General features: G+C 37.6%; 1 protein-coding gene across 11 annotated transcripts in view; it reads left to right on the plus strand.

The window, feature by feature from the left end:
* Positions 1–18051, plus strand: part of MYT1L (myelin transcription factor 1 like) — a 314516-nt gene that overhangs the window by 202275 nt on the left and 94190 nt on the right. For all 11 annotated transcript variants that reach the window (XM_074861644.1, XM_074861643.1, XM_074861646.1 and 8 more), the window contains one exon: positions 7049–7422. In XM_074861644.1, the coding sequence (XP_074717745.1) occupies positions 7049–7422 (374 nt within the window). The remainder of the gene's footprint in view (positions 1–7048; positions 7423–18051) is intronic.

Consider the following 18051-nt stretch of genomic DNA (forward strand, 5'->3'; position numbering starts at 1 on the left):
CGTGGGAAAGTCTGAAATACAGCAAAACTATAGATACGAGTTTATTGTATTTTAAAAGGCATTTGTTACTTTTAATTATATTTTAAATAGATAAAAACATAGCAGTTTGGACCCACTTTTACAAAAATATGTAAGCATGTAAAATGTGGATGGGAACATAGATTTTCCAAAGCACTGACTCTGAATTAGTGCCTAACTCCAAGTGAGAAGACAGGGGTGAGGGCAGTCATTCTGCAAGTTGCCTTAGATGCTGTGGTGCTTGGCAGTGCAATGGTTGCAAGAAAAATACCTAATTCTGGAACAGTATTCAAGGCTCTGGCTCAGTTGCCAGCAGGCTGCTGGAAAACAGTTTGGGGTAAGTTAGTCTTCTAGATTGGGATTTATAGCAGGCAGGATGCTAACACAGAGAATTTTAATCCAGCTGGTTGGAAGCACCAAAACCAGTGTGTCCTAGCTCTCTCTTGTAGTCTGCAATTAGCCATCTGTGTGAAGTAAAAGTTCAAAAAACTCCATGTCGTTCTTGAACTTTGACTTTTTGCTCTTCCTATTTTCTCCTCTATAGCTTAGTGATTAGAATACTCAGCAAAGATTTTTACCTTTCACAGCCTGTGAAGGTTTGACTCAATACCTCCCATATTCCAGGACAGTATGCAGGCATTATGCGGGACTTTGTGGGACAGAAAATATTCCTGACCAGTGTGGATTAGAGGGCAAAAATATTTTCCCACAAAGAAGTTTGACTCTACCGCCTCACAGTTATAACTGTCCACTGGGTTTGCTGCTCATTCCTGTAGTTATTTGGTATACTTTAAGCAGTCATTTAAATATGAATGGGAAATTATCCTCAGCTGGACGAGTTTATTCTTGCAATTGAGTAGGCAAATCGCTAGCTGGAATCATCTCTTTTTCTGAATTTATGATGCTTCTTTCATCCTATCAATTCAAGGGTCCAGTTTCAACAAGAGCACTACCAGCCCTTCCTCATAATACTGCATAGTCTGCTGGGAAGGGCATGCTCCTGGAATGCAGGGAGTTCAAGCTGTAGAGTTTGGTGGAATACAAATGTTTATTTTCTGGTCAACTGCTATCAGTTGAGAGTATCAGCCTTTTAAAGCTAAAAGTAGTCACTGCTTTGAGAGTGTTTTAATGTGATGCAATGTTATGCAAGTTAATTAGGTTTGCACATTCTTTGAAGATTGGATTTGTTGGAGGACTTACCTGCAAAATGCGAAAATACCTGCAAAATTTTCTCAATACCCTAAAGGTCTTCATGTGGATATATGGACTTGGAAGTTATCTAGTCCAAACCAAAAATAATACGATATCCAGTGGGACGAATGCAAATGCCTTGGGAACTTTCTGCCTGAAGCCTTAAGCAGAAGTTTGATTCCAAGCAGAGTGTTCCTAATTTGCTATCCTCAACAGTATATGATAAAATTCCATCTCAGCACCACTTCACATACTCAAGTGCTTCATTAAATGTTTTTTGATAACCTCAGTAGGTGTCTATATAGTAAATTTTTAGATTCTATTACTTACCAAGTGTTTCAGTGTATGTTACATTAAATTCTCACATGAAACAAGAAAACAATGAGAGCACTGTTGCTGGGGACACATTTAGATTGAAAAAACATTTTGTAAGATTTTCCCAAGTATTAATGAGAAGAAAATTAAAAAAAAAAATAACAATCCTCAAAAAATTAAATTATTCCGATTTAGAGCATAATATTGTTATCATCTTATTTTTCTTCACTTGGATCTTATGGCATGAGGCTTCTGAAATAATAGATTCAATAGAAGAGAGATGCAAATGAAAAAAGAAGGCTGGTAAATGTAGCAGGTGATCGGAATCACTTTATCTAAACTAGGCGTTTAAAGTTGACTGAACCTTTATTAGTCACATAGCTCCCTTTCTAATTCATGCAGGGAAATAAGACACTCTAAGAAGAAAGTGTCCTCCAGACATAGGTGTCATGTTCCACCTTTGATGTGTTAGTTGGCATATCATGGAGGGGAGAATATTAATCAGTAATCTGATTTAGAAAATCCTTTGTATTTCTCTGGTCCTATACTATGTATATTTAAAAATATATGTTTAATTGTTACAGCTTAGAAAGAATAATCATACTAATTATGCTGAAAACTATATTAAATTAGTAATAAAATACATCAAAAATCAAGTTCAACTCTGGGAAAGAAATATGTATTTCCTGAAGAAAGGTCCTACTGAATGTACCTGTGAGTAGCAGCGTCTGTTTTTTAATGGAGAAAAATTGCGTGAGAGTTTAAAAAATACCATAAATCATCTTCTAACTAAGGAGTATAAATTCATATATTATTTCTTCAATTTCTTCAATTATTAATGTCTATATGTCCTCTTGGAGCTTATCACTATGAAATTCAGCAATGCTCTTTCCACAAGAATTATTCATGACAGATTCTGAAAACCAGAGATGACTGAGACACACAGAAAAGCAGTGTGGAATATTCAAAAGTGTGTTTCAGGAAGCCCAAATATATATTTTGCTGAAAGCCAAGAGAGCTGAAGCGTGAGGGGAAAATAAGAAAAACACAGCTGACCAGGGAAATACAGTGAGCAATAAAAGAACAGATAAAGGCATGCAAGACAGATAAATCAATGGGGTCATTGCTTTGAGCAGGGATAAACAAGTCTAAAAAATAAGCAAATAAGGGGATGATTGCAAAAGGCAAAATTGGAAATGGAAAGAAAATTGCAGAAGCTATAAGGACAAACAATAACAGATTTCACAAATATGCAAGGAACAAGAGGTCAATGGAAGAAACTGTCGTCTCCGTATGCGGTCCAAAGGGGAAATTAGTGGCAGAGGCTGCTGGGAAGCTGGTGCTGCCTTCCCCTCGATGTGCTCGCCTGGGAGACCACAGGGAACATGCCAGAAACAGAGAGAAGTGTCCTGGAGGCAGAATCTGAAAAATTAATGAAACAAAGGATGAGAGTGAAACAGGTTAAGAAAGAAAAGAAAGAAAATAGGGCAGCTAAACTGTAGGCTCCAGGTCTGGTGGCCTGTTTCCCAGGTTTCTGAAAGACATGGATTTTTTTTAACTCTCCTGGACTATGAAGTCTGTAATACATGAGGTGTATATAAGCTATATGAGGTATATAGGTGAAGAGCAGAAGGAAGCCCGTGCAAGACAGTGTTTCAAATGTTTTATAAGAAAAACCCATGTAATGGTAGCTTTATAAAGTATAAATCTGAGCACAGGCAAAACCAAATTCAGGGTTGTGAAGAATCTGGTACAAACTAGTCAAGAAAGAGTTTACAAAAGCTGAGTCAGAGTTATAACATAACTGATTTACTTGAAAAAGTGATGTATTCCCAAGTCCTTAGTTGTGAACCCAACCCTTAAAATATACAAATGTTTGTTTCTGTTAGGTGCTGATGTGTCCTCAATTTTAATTCTATGAGCAAAGGGACTGAGAATAGATAAATAAAGTGAAAAACTAACTCAAATTCACAACTTTACTTGAATAGCTGAGTTGCAAATTTAATGAGATTTATAAAAGCATCAAGGCTGATCAGGCAGCTAACTGGGACCGATTTCCATTGCCAGTTATACATTTTCGAGGGGATCCTGAATTCCAAGTAATGTCTTAGATTCTCACCAAATTTATAAAATGTTGTGTAGAAAAGCATAAGGCCATGAAAAAAAGATTAATGACCAAAAATGGCAATGACAACAATTTCTTTCTACCTTTGACCAATAATTTGTATCTAGAAAGTCATACAATTATACTTAGATGTCAAATACAAAAATTAACAATTCAAAACAAAATCGATGTATTTGTTATCCTATTATCTTTTTCCCCAGTTCCCAGACTATTGTGAATTCCAAAGGGGACTGTTTTGGGGCATCACTAGATAAAAACTTTTACAAGTATTTAGTGTTCTTAATGAAGATTGGGGTGGGGTGGGATTAATGTTCTGGCTTTAATGTGACAAAATTCAAGTTTGCATCATCTCCGGTGGCCAAAAGTTTTCACAGTTATGCATCTACTGGTGCCCTTTAGCCTTGATGGTTTTAGCTCAGAGCTGCGTGAAGTGTCATCCTTACCTCTTACAGTGTTCTAACAAGGTTATAATAAGAGCAAGAAATGAAATCCTGGGGATTTCTGGGGCTAAGCCTACTCACATCCTTGAAAATAAAGATCAGGATTTTGAGGAAAATCATTTAATGATAATGGCATTGAAGAAGCTATAGTGAGGGTAATATTCATCACAATGAGAAGGAGCAGAAACCAAGAAAGCAAGACACATCCACTCAGTAAATGTTTTCCTGTCCGCTGAAATCCCATTGAACTGATACGCGTTTCTGAAATCTGCTTGAGCCCCAGGATGTGACCACTCCTGTTTTCTAGGATGCAACCTGTTAGGCACCTAAATTAAACAGGTTCCTCTGTAATTATCCAGCCATTTTAGTGGGCACTAGACACACTCTGAAATTCCAGTTCTGAGGAAAAATTCATCTGCCTTCTCTCAGAGGTCCATACTGAGAGTTTAAATAGACAGCTCCCGAACCCCTGTAGCACCAGGGGAAGTGCCAAAATAAACCTGGTGTGATCAGAACTACAACAAACAGTGCTTCTATTTTGCCCCAGGTTTTAGGGACTGTCCAGACTGATGGAAATTGAACTCCTGTTTCTGCCCTGACTGTGATGATGTAGGATATTTTCCATGAAAATATGTCCCACCTTTCATGATTCTGAGCAGCTGGGTCCTAACCAAGAGGAGGACTCACAGGACAAGAGGCAGGACAGTCATTTGGCAGCGAGCAGCAGTGGTGACCTAGGGACAAGGATTTCTGCCTTATTTATAGGTTTTACACTGAAGCATCTTTGGATCAAAACATAGTCCAAAGAGAAAACACCAGATGCTTAGGCCTCCTCCTTTCCCAGGTTTAGGGCTCTTAAAATTAGTGAAGGTTTGGGCTTCTGCTCGCCTGGTGTGTGTATCAGTCAGTTTCTTGCAGCCAGCTGCAGAGGGGCTCACCTTCTAGAAGAGGGTGCTTTTCCCCAGGACAGCTATGTGACCTGCTGGATGGAGCATGGTCCTGGGGTCTGGAGGATGTGGGTCTAGTCATAGGTCAAAGGGTAATGGCTTTAAACTGAAAGAGGGTAGATTTAGATTAGATGTAAGGAAGAAGTTCTTCACTGTGGGGGTGGTGAGACACTGGAACAGGTTGGCCAGAGAAGTTGTGGCTGTCCTCTCCCCGGAAGTGTTCAAGGCCAGGTTGGACGGGGCTTTGAGCAACCTGATCTAGTGGAAGGTGTCCCTGCCCATGGTAGGGGGGTTGAAACTAGATGATCTTTAAGGTCCCTTCCAACCCAAATCGTTCTATGATTCTATGATTCTATTCCCCCTCTAGCCTGCATCATTAGGCCTCAACTTTGGTATCGGTGTCTGGAAACTAATATCCCGTTAGGACTGCTACCCTGTACCCACTCCCAAGTGAGGAGGATTGGAATCTGGCTAGATGGAGGTACTTAAAATTTACTCAGTATTTCATGATAGTGTTAATGGAGGGAGGTGTTTAATTTAAGCATGCTGGATTAGACTTTAAAGACACCTATAGTCCTTACAAAAAGAGAGAGGTGACTCTGTATGTTCCTTAGATATGTGTGTGCCAGGCAGACTGAGTCAGCCTTCCTGTGAACAAGTGCTTTAAAATTTAGGTAAGACAATGGCTAAGTTAGGCACTTAAATAAAATTCTTGTTACCTAAGTAGCAGTTTAAGTAACTGGAATGCATAGCTGCTGGGATGCAGTTAAATCAGATCAAGATCAAGACCCTGCAGACACCACAAAGAGGTCATCTGTAGTACTAAATGCAGTGAAATCCCCTGGTTTTTAGGGTTTCTCAATAGAATATGAAGCATTGCTAGAATGGAAGAAAATTATAAAGATCCTCACTGTTTGTAATCTGGATAAAAGGAACAAAAATATAATGTAAAAGAGGAAGTTATAAGTAGATATACAGAAAGAACTAGAAAGAAGAGTTTAAATGTCCCAGGACATTATTATTCACAGAAAGAAGACTAAAAACCAGTGTAGCTTGAGGAACATTTATAATCACACAATAAAAAAAGTTCAGAGGAAGTTATTTAAGCAGAAAGTAATTTGTTGTGCAATCACTCCGTGTAGGACGTTATAGGGGTTACACAAGGGTGATCACATTCAACAAACACAGATTATATGACCTTTGAGAAACAGGTGGCTACTCTGGTAGAAGACCAGAACTCTAAAATGCTATTTACAGTGCATTAAAATGATCGATGAGGTAGTGGTACTCTACTTTGAAAAGTCTGACTTCCTTCACTGACAAAGGATTTTGTTTATTGTTTGATTTTTTTAAGGCGAGAACACTTCCAACACTGGCCATGAAAACTATTGGTTTTTGGTTGTGTTGGGGAGCTTGCTTTCCCATTTTTCCAGCCTCGTAGCATATAATGGAGTATAGCAGTGGAGAATTTAAGAGCAATTAAGCATTTATAATAATAACAACAAATAACAGCATTAAGAATGTGGTCATATTTTCATTATTTAAATAGCATTGAAACCTATCTTAATTGTACACGATCAAAACCTTACTGAATATTACAAAATTATGAAGCGTTGCTTTATTCCCGATGTACTGATAGCTTACAAGTACAATAATATTGCTGGTTTTTAACCTATATTCATCTACTTTAGAAAAGAGTGTAACATGCAGAGGAGAGGAAAGAATGAGAAGAAAAACCACACATTTGTATCAGTTCTGGAACTGTTATGCTGGCATGTACATGTGACACTTTCAGGCAAATAATAGTTGTTTGCAATTTCACAGGTTTTGTAAGTGTCCTCCCCCTTGGTCATTACTGCCTAAGCAGCATTTTAGTTTGAAAACATGCATTTTTGGAACAGCAACTAATTGTGTAGAATTAGAATATATGACTAAAAGATATGAGTTATACAATCTGACCTATAGAAATCTGCAGGATAATGTAATAATCTGCGTCTTTTATTTTTGCACAGTGTTTATGGCTGTCCTTTGGCAAAAAAAAGAAAAACACAAGATAAGCAACCCCAAGAACCAGCCCCCAAAAGAAAACCTTTTGTGGTTAAAGCAGACAACTCTTCAGTAGATGAGTGCTATGAAACTGATGGAACAGAGGAGATGGATGAAAAGGAAGAGGAAGAAGAGGAAGAGGATGAAGAAGAGGAGGAATATTCTGATGATAATGAGGAGCAAGGTGATGAGGAGGAGGATGATGAGGAGATAGATCGAGAAGAAGAAGAGGAGATTGAAGAGGAAGAAGAGGAGGATGAAGAGGAAGGTGAAGATGTGGAGGATGAAGAGGAGGAGGAAGAAGAGGAGGAGGAAGAAGAGGAGGAGGAGGAAGAACGTGGTAATAATCAGAGTATTAGTAAAAAGTAAACAATGTGTGTTTTCTGGGTTAATCTTCTAGTGTGGTGTGTGAGAATTTAGCTGCGTGGTTCTCATTAAAGTTAATGGAAGTCATGCAGTTAAATCTCTCTGCTCCACACTGAAAATATACCCCACTGTGTTCTCTTAACATTTATTTTAATAAGTCTGTCTTCCAAATATTTTTTAATACACCAGCACTCGTATTTCAAACAAGGAGGGTGGAGGTGTGTTTGTGCTAAAAATGCTTTCATAAAATATAATCCTAGTAGTGGATTAATGCATGCAGTTACCAGGAGAATATTCACGAAGGTACAAGCAAAGCATCAGCTACAGCTGGGTGCCTGTACTGATCATTTGCAAGTGTATTTGCTGGATCTGCTTATATAATGTCAATGGTTGCCCACATAAATGCTGTCACAAGTTTGCAGATAATTTTTGTGAGCAAAAACGGGCCTCTTCGCTTTGAAAATTTTGCCCCATACTTCCCTGTACCCCAAGAAACTGTTCAGAATGAACTATTACAATATACTTTGGTTCTTTGAGACTTGAATGCTGTGTACTTTAGTTGATTCTATTAAAAACAGAGATAGTGAGAGGTTTACATAGATAAAGTCCTTCTAAAATTCATATCTTTTGGTTATCATACCATGGCATAAATGCCATTAGACATACAGGTCACTAGTAGTAGCCAAATTAATGTGATTAAACTGTTCACCTTTCTCTTTTTTGGGATATTGGACTTTATATAACCAGTATTTTCAAAATATGTAATCAGTGTCCATTTACTCAAGAGTCCATATGCTGATGACAGACATCATAATGCACTGGGGTGAAATGAAAGAATCATGCAAAAATTAATGAGCTATCTAAAAAGTATTTTGTTCCCATTTCCAGGGAACACGTTTTTGGTTGGGTAGATTCACCTTTCTAACCAAAAAATATATAAGAAAAGCTTTCAGCACTCCTCAGTTGGATTCCTCTTAGGAACCAGGTATGAAAGTTGTATGACTTTTGTTTCAGCATTCTGTAAGGTCAGATCTTAAATCTTATAGAAAGACTTTGGAAGTATTCTTTCCATTTGGGCAAGATGGTGGCCAGCTGGGTGGCTATAAGCATTTTCTTAGATATCTGAATCTGTAGCATTTCCTCAATTGCTTAAATTTGCCAACAAAATTGGTAGAGCATAAATAGCCAATCTTAAAACTTACATGAGTTTGATACAGCAGGGAAGCCATTTCCTTTTGCAGGGAACTCTGCTGTTTCAGAATCTGGAAGAGAAGCTGTGTTAGATCAGGCTGATATGCAACTGCTATTGCTATCCTGATGGGCAAGCGCAGGATGTCTAGCAGTTTCTTTAAGAGATAATGGTGACTGAGTTTGTTGGTGCTTGGGTTATGCTGCTGTGATTTCAGCTGACATGAAAAACTTTGAATCTACACTATCAAAAATGCTAAAAGGAAAAAAAAAAAAAACCTAAGCAAAACTCAAGAGCTCAAGAAAATTGCTTCTGGCAAGCCAGCAGGCTTGATACTGAGTTTACTTTTACTATCATAGTGAAAACACAGTGGTTTACTTATTCCCACACAGTTACACATGCAGTTAGTGGTCCTAATCAATCTACTGAGGCTGACATTGCTTTTTGACTGCTTTCCTTCCATATATAGTAGGCTGTGGTTAAGAACTGCAAAAAATTTACAGAGGTACCTACATTAGCTGTTCTGCATATTACATGGAACTAAAACTTATATAGGTCAAGCTTTTCTTAGGATCTCATGCTATTCCAATAATAATATATATGTACATTAATAAATATATATGAATGTTGATGTCAAGCATTAGTCATTTAGAAATAATCCCCATAAAATGGGAAAAATGATAATAGAAATTTATAAGAAAAATATTTCATGATCCTTTGAGAATCAACGTAGTAATCACTATGCAACAATCCCAGTTAGGGCACAGCTGATTTACAAGAAAGAGTTACTAGCAATTAATGAGGAAGTTAGTATGGAGTTCCTTATGTCTGTGCCAAGGAGTGGAGAGTGATAACAGTTTGTTCTTGATGAGGTCTAGAAACTAACCAATAAATCAGATTTTTTTCGATAGTTCTTTTCCCATTGATTTCAATAAGAGATCCTGATGTTTCACTTTTTTCCGCTCATAACATAAGCAGCTCTGTGGAATTTGGACTTGATTTTCCAGGGAAACAAAGTGCAATCAAAGTTAGGGGTTCTAAAACTACATGGTCTGAATGTGGCACTGGCCTTTATCTATTGACTGTATGGGGAAATTAGGTCTGTCAGCTCTGCATTTAGTTGTCTCAATCACTTGCTGCTCGCTACAATGTAGATATTGTAGTAAAACACCATCCACCTTTTAAGTCACCTTAGCAGGAAGTATGAATGTGTCTTAGTGTTCCTATCCCTAGAAAGAAAAAGCAGAATTATCCACTGGACACCAGGATGCCTGCACAGTTCTCCTAAAAGCTTCTGTCATTTGTGCTGTAGATTATAGCAGTTCAGAAAATTTCCGTAAATAACTGTAGTCTAGGTGGACAAAACAGTTAAAATCGTAAGTATCAGTGATAGAAGAATTCCAGAGGAATTCCACAGAGGAAGCAATTAGTGGGGGAAAAGGGGAGAGAGAAGGAAGGTAAGGTATTTTACCATTTCTTAGACCAAATTCAGTTTTCTGTTAGAAAAGGGTAGATCCTAGGAAACTCAAGTACCTCACTGGAATCTCATCGCCCATACTTTTTGTTAAAAGAAAGTGAATTTTGGATGGGATTCTCAGAGGATATAGATAATATACGGGTAATGTAGGTATACAGTTCTTACTGATAATACTTGGACATTCACTGAAACCATCTCAGCCTTTTTGAAAATCATATCTTTCTAGCCTCATCATTGACAAACTAAAGGACTTGGAAAATACAGGTGTATCCTAAAGGAACACTCTTACAAATCTCAAAATACCAATTTAAAAAAAACCCAACAAACCAACCCCAAACTTTTTTAGATGAGTCCCAAATTCTGTGCTCGTATTTCTGTACATAATCCATTGAACTAAAATTAGTGCTTAAAATTTCCCACCAGTGGCTGGCAATTCTTCTTTAAATTTCCATTAAATGTACTGTATTTCTTTGAAGAACAGCTATCTATCCATCTATCTATGAATAGATTTGAGAAGCCCTTATGTTCAGCACCACCACTAAAGGAAAGATGAATTTTTCTAGTTTCCCATATATCCCAGAAAGAAAGGGCAGATAGATGACCTGTGTTACGATAGCCTAACCTGTAAATTGCAATACAAATGGGAAGAAGTAAGAGAAAAGGCTGCTTTTGGAGTGCCCCTGCTCTCATGACAACTGCTGAGAACCTTTAGATTGAAATCTGAAGGGTGCATTTGATTTGCAAGGCAAACTGAAGTACTTTATCCTAAGAGTTCTCTTCTGGTAGTTGGGTCCCAAAGACTGTTTCACAAAGCTTTTCTGTTATAGAAAGAAACCTCTGTTGGAGGAGCTCCCAGAACAGATATTCCAAGGCACCTTTTAGCCCATATCACATGAAGACATTCAAGATGGCTTGTACTCCAGGTATTTCATAGTCTGCCAGGGGCAGGAGGAGTCAGGCTGATTCTAGACCTCAGGAAATTTGATACATCAATCAAATCCATTTCAGAGATGATGCTACAAAAACTATTGCAGTTTCCCAACAGATGAATTAGTAGGATATATAAATCTTTTAGACACTCCCTTACATTTTCTGTTAAACTCAATGTAGTTGGCATATACAATATACCAATATGTGGTACTGCACCTAATTTTTCAGGTGGAATGTACTGCAAAAAGAGCTGTAAAACATAGATAGCAGTGTATATTTAAAGGAGACATAATACAGTTTTTAAAAATAAATAAAAGCTAGAACATGGACAGAGAGATAGATGTTCTACATTTTTTTAAACTTCTTTAAATTGTAGGATTGTTTTTAAAAATCTGGCAATATGTTTTGTTTTTTTCCTTCACTTACATGAACTTGACACAGACACATAGGCCCTCATAATTTGAAATCCACCTATCAGGTCTATTAAGATTGTCAGTGCCCTCCACTGTCTTCCTGATCCCCTCATCAGATTTGCTTCTGAAGCACTTATGTTCTCTAAGGAAAAGGACACGGAAACACCAGTCTAAAGATGAAAGAAGCACCTGTGCTGAGGAGACTGTGGGGGCTCACAGCTTTCCAGCTGTGCTTGCTGCTGAAGACACTCTACATCTTGACAAATTAAGACAACATATCTGTGTTAGCAAGGTCGCCTGTCCAGCCTGCTGACCACTAATCCTATTCATTTATTTAAACTATTAGCAGAAAAGTGTTCATCTATTTGGTGAACACTGGAGGTATTCAGTACTAATCAGAGCAGAGAGCTAGACTCACATGTACCTCACAGGCAAAACATCTAGTAGAATAAAATTATAGCTTTAAATTAAGAGGCCAGAAAGCATAATTTCACTGCTTAGGACAATGTACATGGAAAGAAGTGCATTTTCCAGGGCCAAAGAAGACAACTGAGTAAATACCTGACAGTTTTACAAGGCAAAGCAGATCTTAACCCTTTGCTAATAAACTCTATTGCTGTATTGTTTCGTCTCCTTCATAAAAGAAGATACCCCGTGCCTAGGGTATCTCACCAATAACAGTCTGAAGAACAGAAAAAAATAAACGGAGTTGCAGCTGGAAGACATTTATCCTGGCCATTGTGTTGGTTTCCTCTGGATAAGAAGTTAAAAGTTGCCTTTCTGGTCTAGTTACAAAGTGGTCAAGCCTGGGAGTGGTTGGGTCAAACCACAGCATAAGAACTTTTATTGATACCTTCTTTCTGCATTGAAGATGCAAGCATGAACTACAACATGTTGTGTTTAGCTGTTTATATTATTTCATATAGAGACATTCAGACTAAACATTTTCTCTGAAAATTTTTGTTGGAAATAATGCAGTTAAAAGATTTGGAACAGGAAGTTCAGAGCTGGAAACCTCAAAGTTGTGGAGTAGAGTGGGGAAACAGCTATCCAGTAAACAACCTCTGGATACCTCTAGTTCTTGTGGAAAAAGTTCAAATTTATTACAGTTGGTACACGTTTGTTGTTGGTTGTTTGGTCGATTGCTTAAACTTGACTGTGGTGTTAGTTTAGCAAACTTTTGCTTGCTGCTGTGTTCCATGCTCAAGGTGTTTGCTGCTCATAGGCAGTATAATTTAAGGGCATTATTTAAACATTATTTTTGAATTCTCTGAAGTGAGATAGGACCTGATACTGAGCTTGTTTACATCAGGACAAATAAAAAATAACTTTATGTCAATAGAGTTACATTTATGTGAGGTGGTGTTGCACATGTCATACCTAACTTTTCCTCCCCTTAAAGAACTATTTAAAAAGACTTCCTTCTCTATGAATATTTAACTCAGAAGCTCAGTAAACTTTCCAGGCTGTGTCTAGAAACTTATGTTTAACTTTAAGCAGTTAGTAGCCCTCTTCACTTTAACTTTCCTACAAATAAAAGGCCTTAAATGATAATGTGAAATATCTGATCCTTCAAGAGCAAATGATTCAGTTATAGCTTTATGCAGTGTAAAGAAATTATTCACCATTGATGAGACAGATTATAGATCTCTGCCTTACACAACTTTTGTTGATGTAAGCAGACATTCTGTAGAGGACGTTGGGATGCTTAAGGAGTTCAGGGTCTGAACTGCAGGCCTTAGTAAGAGCATCACAGGACACATTCAGCACATCTGATTTTAATGCTGCTTCATTCTGAATCTGTTTTATGTGGCATGGGGTTGCTTGCTTGTATTTTTAATTTACCTACTCTTCCCTTCAGTGTTAGCTGAACATGAGATGTTGGGCCCATTTAATGTCAAATTGTTCCAGGGCTTATGTGTGACTAAACCTTTCTCCAGTCTTGCCAGAGGAGCAGGTCTGGAAAGGAATATATGGATATCTCAGCAGTGCTACTTTGGCTTCTCTCAGATTGCAATCCTCAAGAAGAGGCTGTGTAGAGGTTGCCTTTTCTGTATTTCCATTGCATCCTTCTGTCTGCAGATAAATGCTGAGTGAATCCTTGATTTTGCCTCTTTTATTCGTTATCTGGCAAGATCATACAGTAAAATTAATTCTTTCTGGAATAAGGTGAATTGGAGAAGAAATTCAGAGCGAAAGTGCTGTAGCCTTGGAACTGTATTCCGATTCTCACTCAGACTCTCTGTAACCAGCTTGATACCAATCATCTCCTGGTTTTGGCACAGTTGTGCCAAGAAGCTGGTTGCTTATGTATTATGGTACTTCAAAGAACCAATAGTGAACTCAGTAGTACAGCAGCTCTTTACATCTGCAAACATAATGACCTGACGATGTAGAAGGTCTCACATCTGGGATATGGCACTTTTGCTAACATATTCACAGGTTGTGCAAAACCAAACTCTTCATGTTCTCTCTTTGAATTCCTTTGCCTTTCACAGTGTTATTTCAAAGATTGCATTGTCCACACTGTACTGCAGCTTACACAGTGACCGCAGACTCTGTATGAATCCTTCTTGACACTACAGATGTAATGATTCTTAAAAATAAGTTTTACTTGGTTGGTGTTAGAGGATCCTATTTTTCTTCTTGTGTGTAGAGTGCAGCATTAAGGACAAACTTTGATCATCATATGCATTCACAATTCCCACTGGGCTTGCATTATTTGTCCTAAAAGAGTGAACACAAATGACAGCTTTTCACCCTGAAAAGCACAGAACCTTTTTTGTAGGAGTTATTTTTCTACTATTACAGTTCCTCCAGAAGATAATAAAATGAAATAAAATTCCAGACTGGATCGATCATTTCTTCTGATCCATATCTATTCTCATGAATCAAATTTGCAGTCCTGGCAAATGCCTTAAGTCACAGAAATTTTGTTTAACTGAAATATATAAACAACACCACTAACAAAGAATTCTTTTGAAGCAAAAGAGTTGATGTATAATGAACATATATATGTAATCCTGAATACCTTTTTTATGGAAGCATTTCTTCCTCATTTTACAGGTCTCAGAACAACTCAGTTTTGTTCTTTTGTCACCTGTATCACATATGACATAGTTCTTTTATACTATAAGAGATACTTTCCCTTCTGTGAATTAATGTATTTTAAAGATACTTTTTGAGAGAAGATTGTGGGAACTACAATTACCTTGCTGGACAGCAAGGAAGGCCAAGCCACTTAGCAGAAGAAAAGAGGATTAATGCTAGGAATGGAAGCCATCTCAAAGAGTTTGGTAAAGGATGTTAAATAGTAGTCAGGAAAGGCCAGGAATGTTGTTATGGACTCAAGCTGGTTTTGGTCACTGTTGCTGAAATCCTCAGAATTATTTGGCGCAGAAAGTACTGAAAATAGTCAGTCTCTAACATTAAGCATGTCAAGTATCCGTAATATCACACTTGGGGTTTTTTTTCATGTTTTTCCAAGGAATCCATGGCAGATATGATATGCTCTTGCAGTAAATATTACTGTTTTAGCAAAAATTTGCGGTGTCTCTGTAAGAGAAAGTTTTGCCAGTTAACAGGATTGACAGCTTAAGACTTAGTGGGGGTTTGTTAGGTGAACTCATCAATCTGATAGTTCTGTCATCCCAAAAGCTTAATTTTTCAGGCTATACTATTAATAAGAAGATTAAGTAATAGTATTGCTGTTGACACTAAAGGAACCACACCACAGAAGAGCAGAATTTACAATTACAAAAAAACCAAGCAGGCATTTTCTTCCTTGTACTCCGTAGACATGGATTACTAACGGTAACAAGGGAAAGGTCTGTGGCATGAATACTTCCCATCACCTAACGCAGGACTGTTTGCAAAGCTGCCCAGGCCCATGTCAGGCTAGGGTTATGTCTTTACATTTTCCAAAGTATATGTGGGAGATTCTGTACTTATCATATGCACCTTAAAGCATGCTATGCAACTCCTTTCCTTTTGGTTTGTATTGTATCATATCTATTGTTTCACCAACTGCTTCAGCTTATCATAAAAGTTCTATATAAACCAGATGCACCTGCTAAACACTTTCTTAGACACCCTGTAAAGCACTGGACTGAAGATTTTAGAGAAGACTGTCTTTTTATCATCTGCAATAACTGAAACATCATTCAGCTTGAAAGGCTGGCATCCAATGGAAAGTTAAAAATTGTTTCTTTTTCTATTGCAATATGTTGAACAAAACTTTGCCCTCAGATCATTAAGTGCAAAATATATTTTGAGAAGTAACATTGGAAATACAGAATGGCAGATAATTATTACCAGACTGTTAGGAATAGGGCTGGAGTTGGACTTAGAAAAAATTTACTAATGTTTATATTAGAGTTTGTTTATTATCTAATGAGAGCAGTCTGTGGATGTTCTTCTCTGAAAACAGAGTCAGAAAGGACAACTTTTAAGTGAGTAGAAAGTGGAATCCTTTCTTGGGAGTCAGGGATCCTCCTACATTTGATGGAGCGAGATAAATGTTTCAGGATGGAATGAAATGGAAATTCTGCCCCTAGGTGTAACTCAGGTGCCTGAGTTGAGTGTGAGAGGCGATGCAGGAGTTCAGGGCTGCATTTCCTTCTTTCCTAAGGTTGGAGGCTAGACCGGAGACTGCTTTGCATAAGCAGTGCTCTTATGCATTCTGCTGAAGATCTATCACACCCTAGAAAAAGAATTCAAAAACTGCAGCAGACTAAAGGAGGTCATTCTTCTGGGAAAGCGGGACATGCTGGATTCCTGTCTTTGCTCCAAGGACACTGTAACCATCTTATGAATTGTCTGCTTAATATTAGGTTACAAAATCAGTTCTGGGAGCAGGGATCAGACACTACATTTCTCTCTGTTAGGCAAGTGCCCTTGTATATTATATGCAATAAAGACATTATATTTTTGCATGAGTCAAATAGCATGAAAAAAAACGTATGGGTCTTGTGCTTTCTGCTTCCTCGTGGAGCTTGCATCCAGTCTAGCTTTTATTGTGGTGACTAGCAAACTTTTTTGGGAGACATGGTGTTGAATCCAGTCAAACTGGGAAACCTTTTATTCTTAAATCTTCCAATTCTTTAGCAAGTGACCTACTAAACAATGTATTTTACCTGGGAGATGGACAGGCAGAGGTGAACAGGGGAAATGAAGGAGGAAAAAGGCAGTTCTTCCCTTGGCTGCAAATTAAAGCAAGGCAGTCAAAGCAACACTTTATGGGAAGCCGCCTTCTTTCAAATGTGTATTAGAGCATACTTATTGGATTGGGTCTCTCTGGGAACTTATGTATGAAAACACCCAATGTCTGTAATCCTTCAAGGTTTAAATGGCAGACTGGAGAGCTTCTTAAGGTTGGAGCTGTTTCAGTACACATAGAAGAGAATCAGTGCTAAAGATTAGATGTCTCCCAGGTTTAAGCCACAAATGAACATAGGTGTAGTTGTATCACCGAGAGAAAGAATAAATAATTTTGTACAACATGACACATGAGAAGTCCAATCTGAAAGTGATGCAGAAATTGCTGCTGCTATTTATGACTCTGTAAAAAGTGATTCATGTTGAAATGCCCTCTAAAGATGAGTTTAAGAACAAATTTGATTCAATGACTGGAGGGTCTTCTGACACAGAAATGGAAAGAGTAAGTCCCAAGTGTAAAAGGGAGTACAGGACTTAGGAAAAAAAAAAAAAAGAATGCAGAAAGACATAAAGAAATGATTAGGAAGTCAGCATGGGAGTACTACAGAGACCAAGTACAATATGCTGTTAGGATTCCTTCCTGGACAGCAGGAAACAACAAAGATATAAAAGCTGCAGTCTGGAATCTTCCTTGTACAGAATCTTTAAAATAACAATAAAAAGGTTTAAGAAAGAAGGTTGATTTTACAGAATAGCTGATCAGAATCAGAGCTAGACAGAATACCCACACCCACAGGCAATGCAGCACAGTATAGTTCTGTTCTGTTGTTATATTTTCCTCTCCTTAATATGTGAGCATTTTCCTACAGTTCATGATGCAATGTAACTTACTGTGTCTTTATACAACACTGATGGGATTTTATATCATTGTCATTTGTAGACTCAGAATTAGACAGATGCAGAGCACTTTTAAAAACCTAACCAGTAAGTGTAGACTCTTAAGACTTTTTATAATACGAGAACCAGGATTATTAGACTTGACTTGATCTGTGGAGAAGATACAAACAGTGATAAGCCAAATTACTAACTATTTAGAAATGCATAAATAAAAGTAATAGCAATGTGTTCATAAAGAATAACTGTCCTTTGGCAGATACATGTTTTGCTTGAAATCCACAAATTGCACATCACTGAGAAGATAAGAAGTGTGGAAATAATGTACACTTTATCAGAGTTTTAGGAACAGATTTGATGCAGTTCCATTTAATAAATTCATTTTGAAGTCATAAAACATAATACAGCACCAGACACAAAGGGACAGAGAGGAAAAGTTCATGTTGGATAGGTTAATTCCATTGTTTCTTAAGTAGCTCAGATACTTCAGTGTGCAGAAATCCAAGTTAATGAGACTAGAGCCTAAAAATAATCATACAAAGT

The sequence above is a fragment of the Strix uralensis genome, chromosome 3, assembly GCF_047716275.1.
Source record: "Strix uralensis isolate ZFMK-TIS-50842 chromosome 3, bStrUra1, whole genome shotgun sequence".
NCBI classification, from domain to species: domain Eukaryota; kingdom Metazoa; phylum Chordata; class Aves; order Strigiformes; family Strigidae; genus Strix; species Strix uralensis.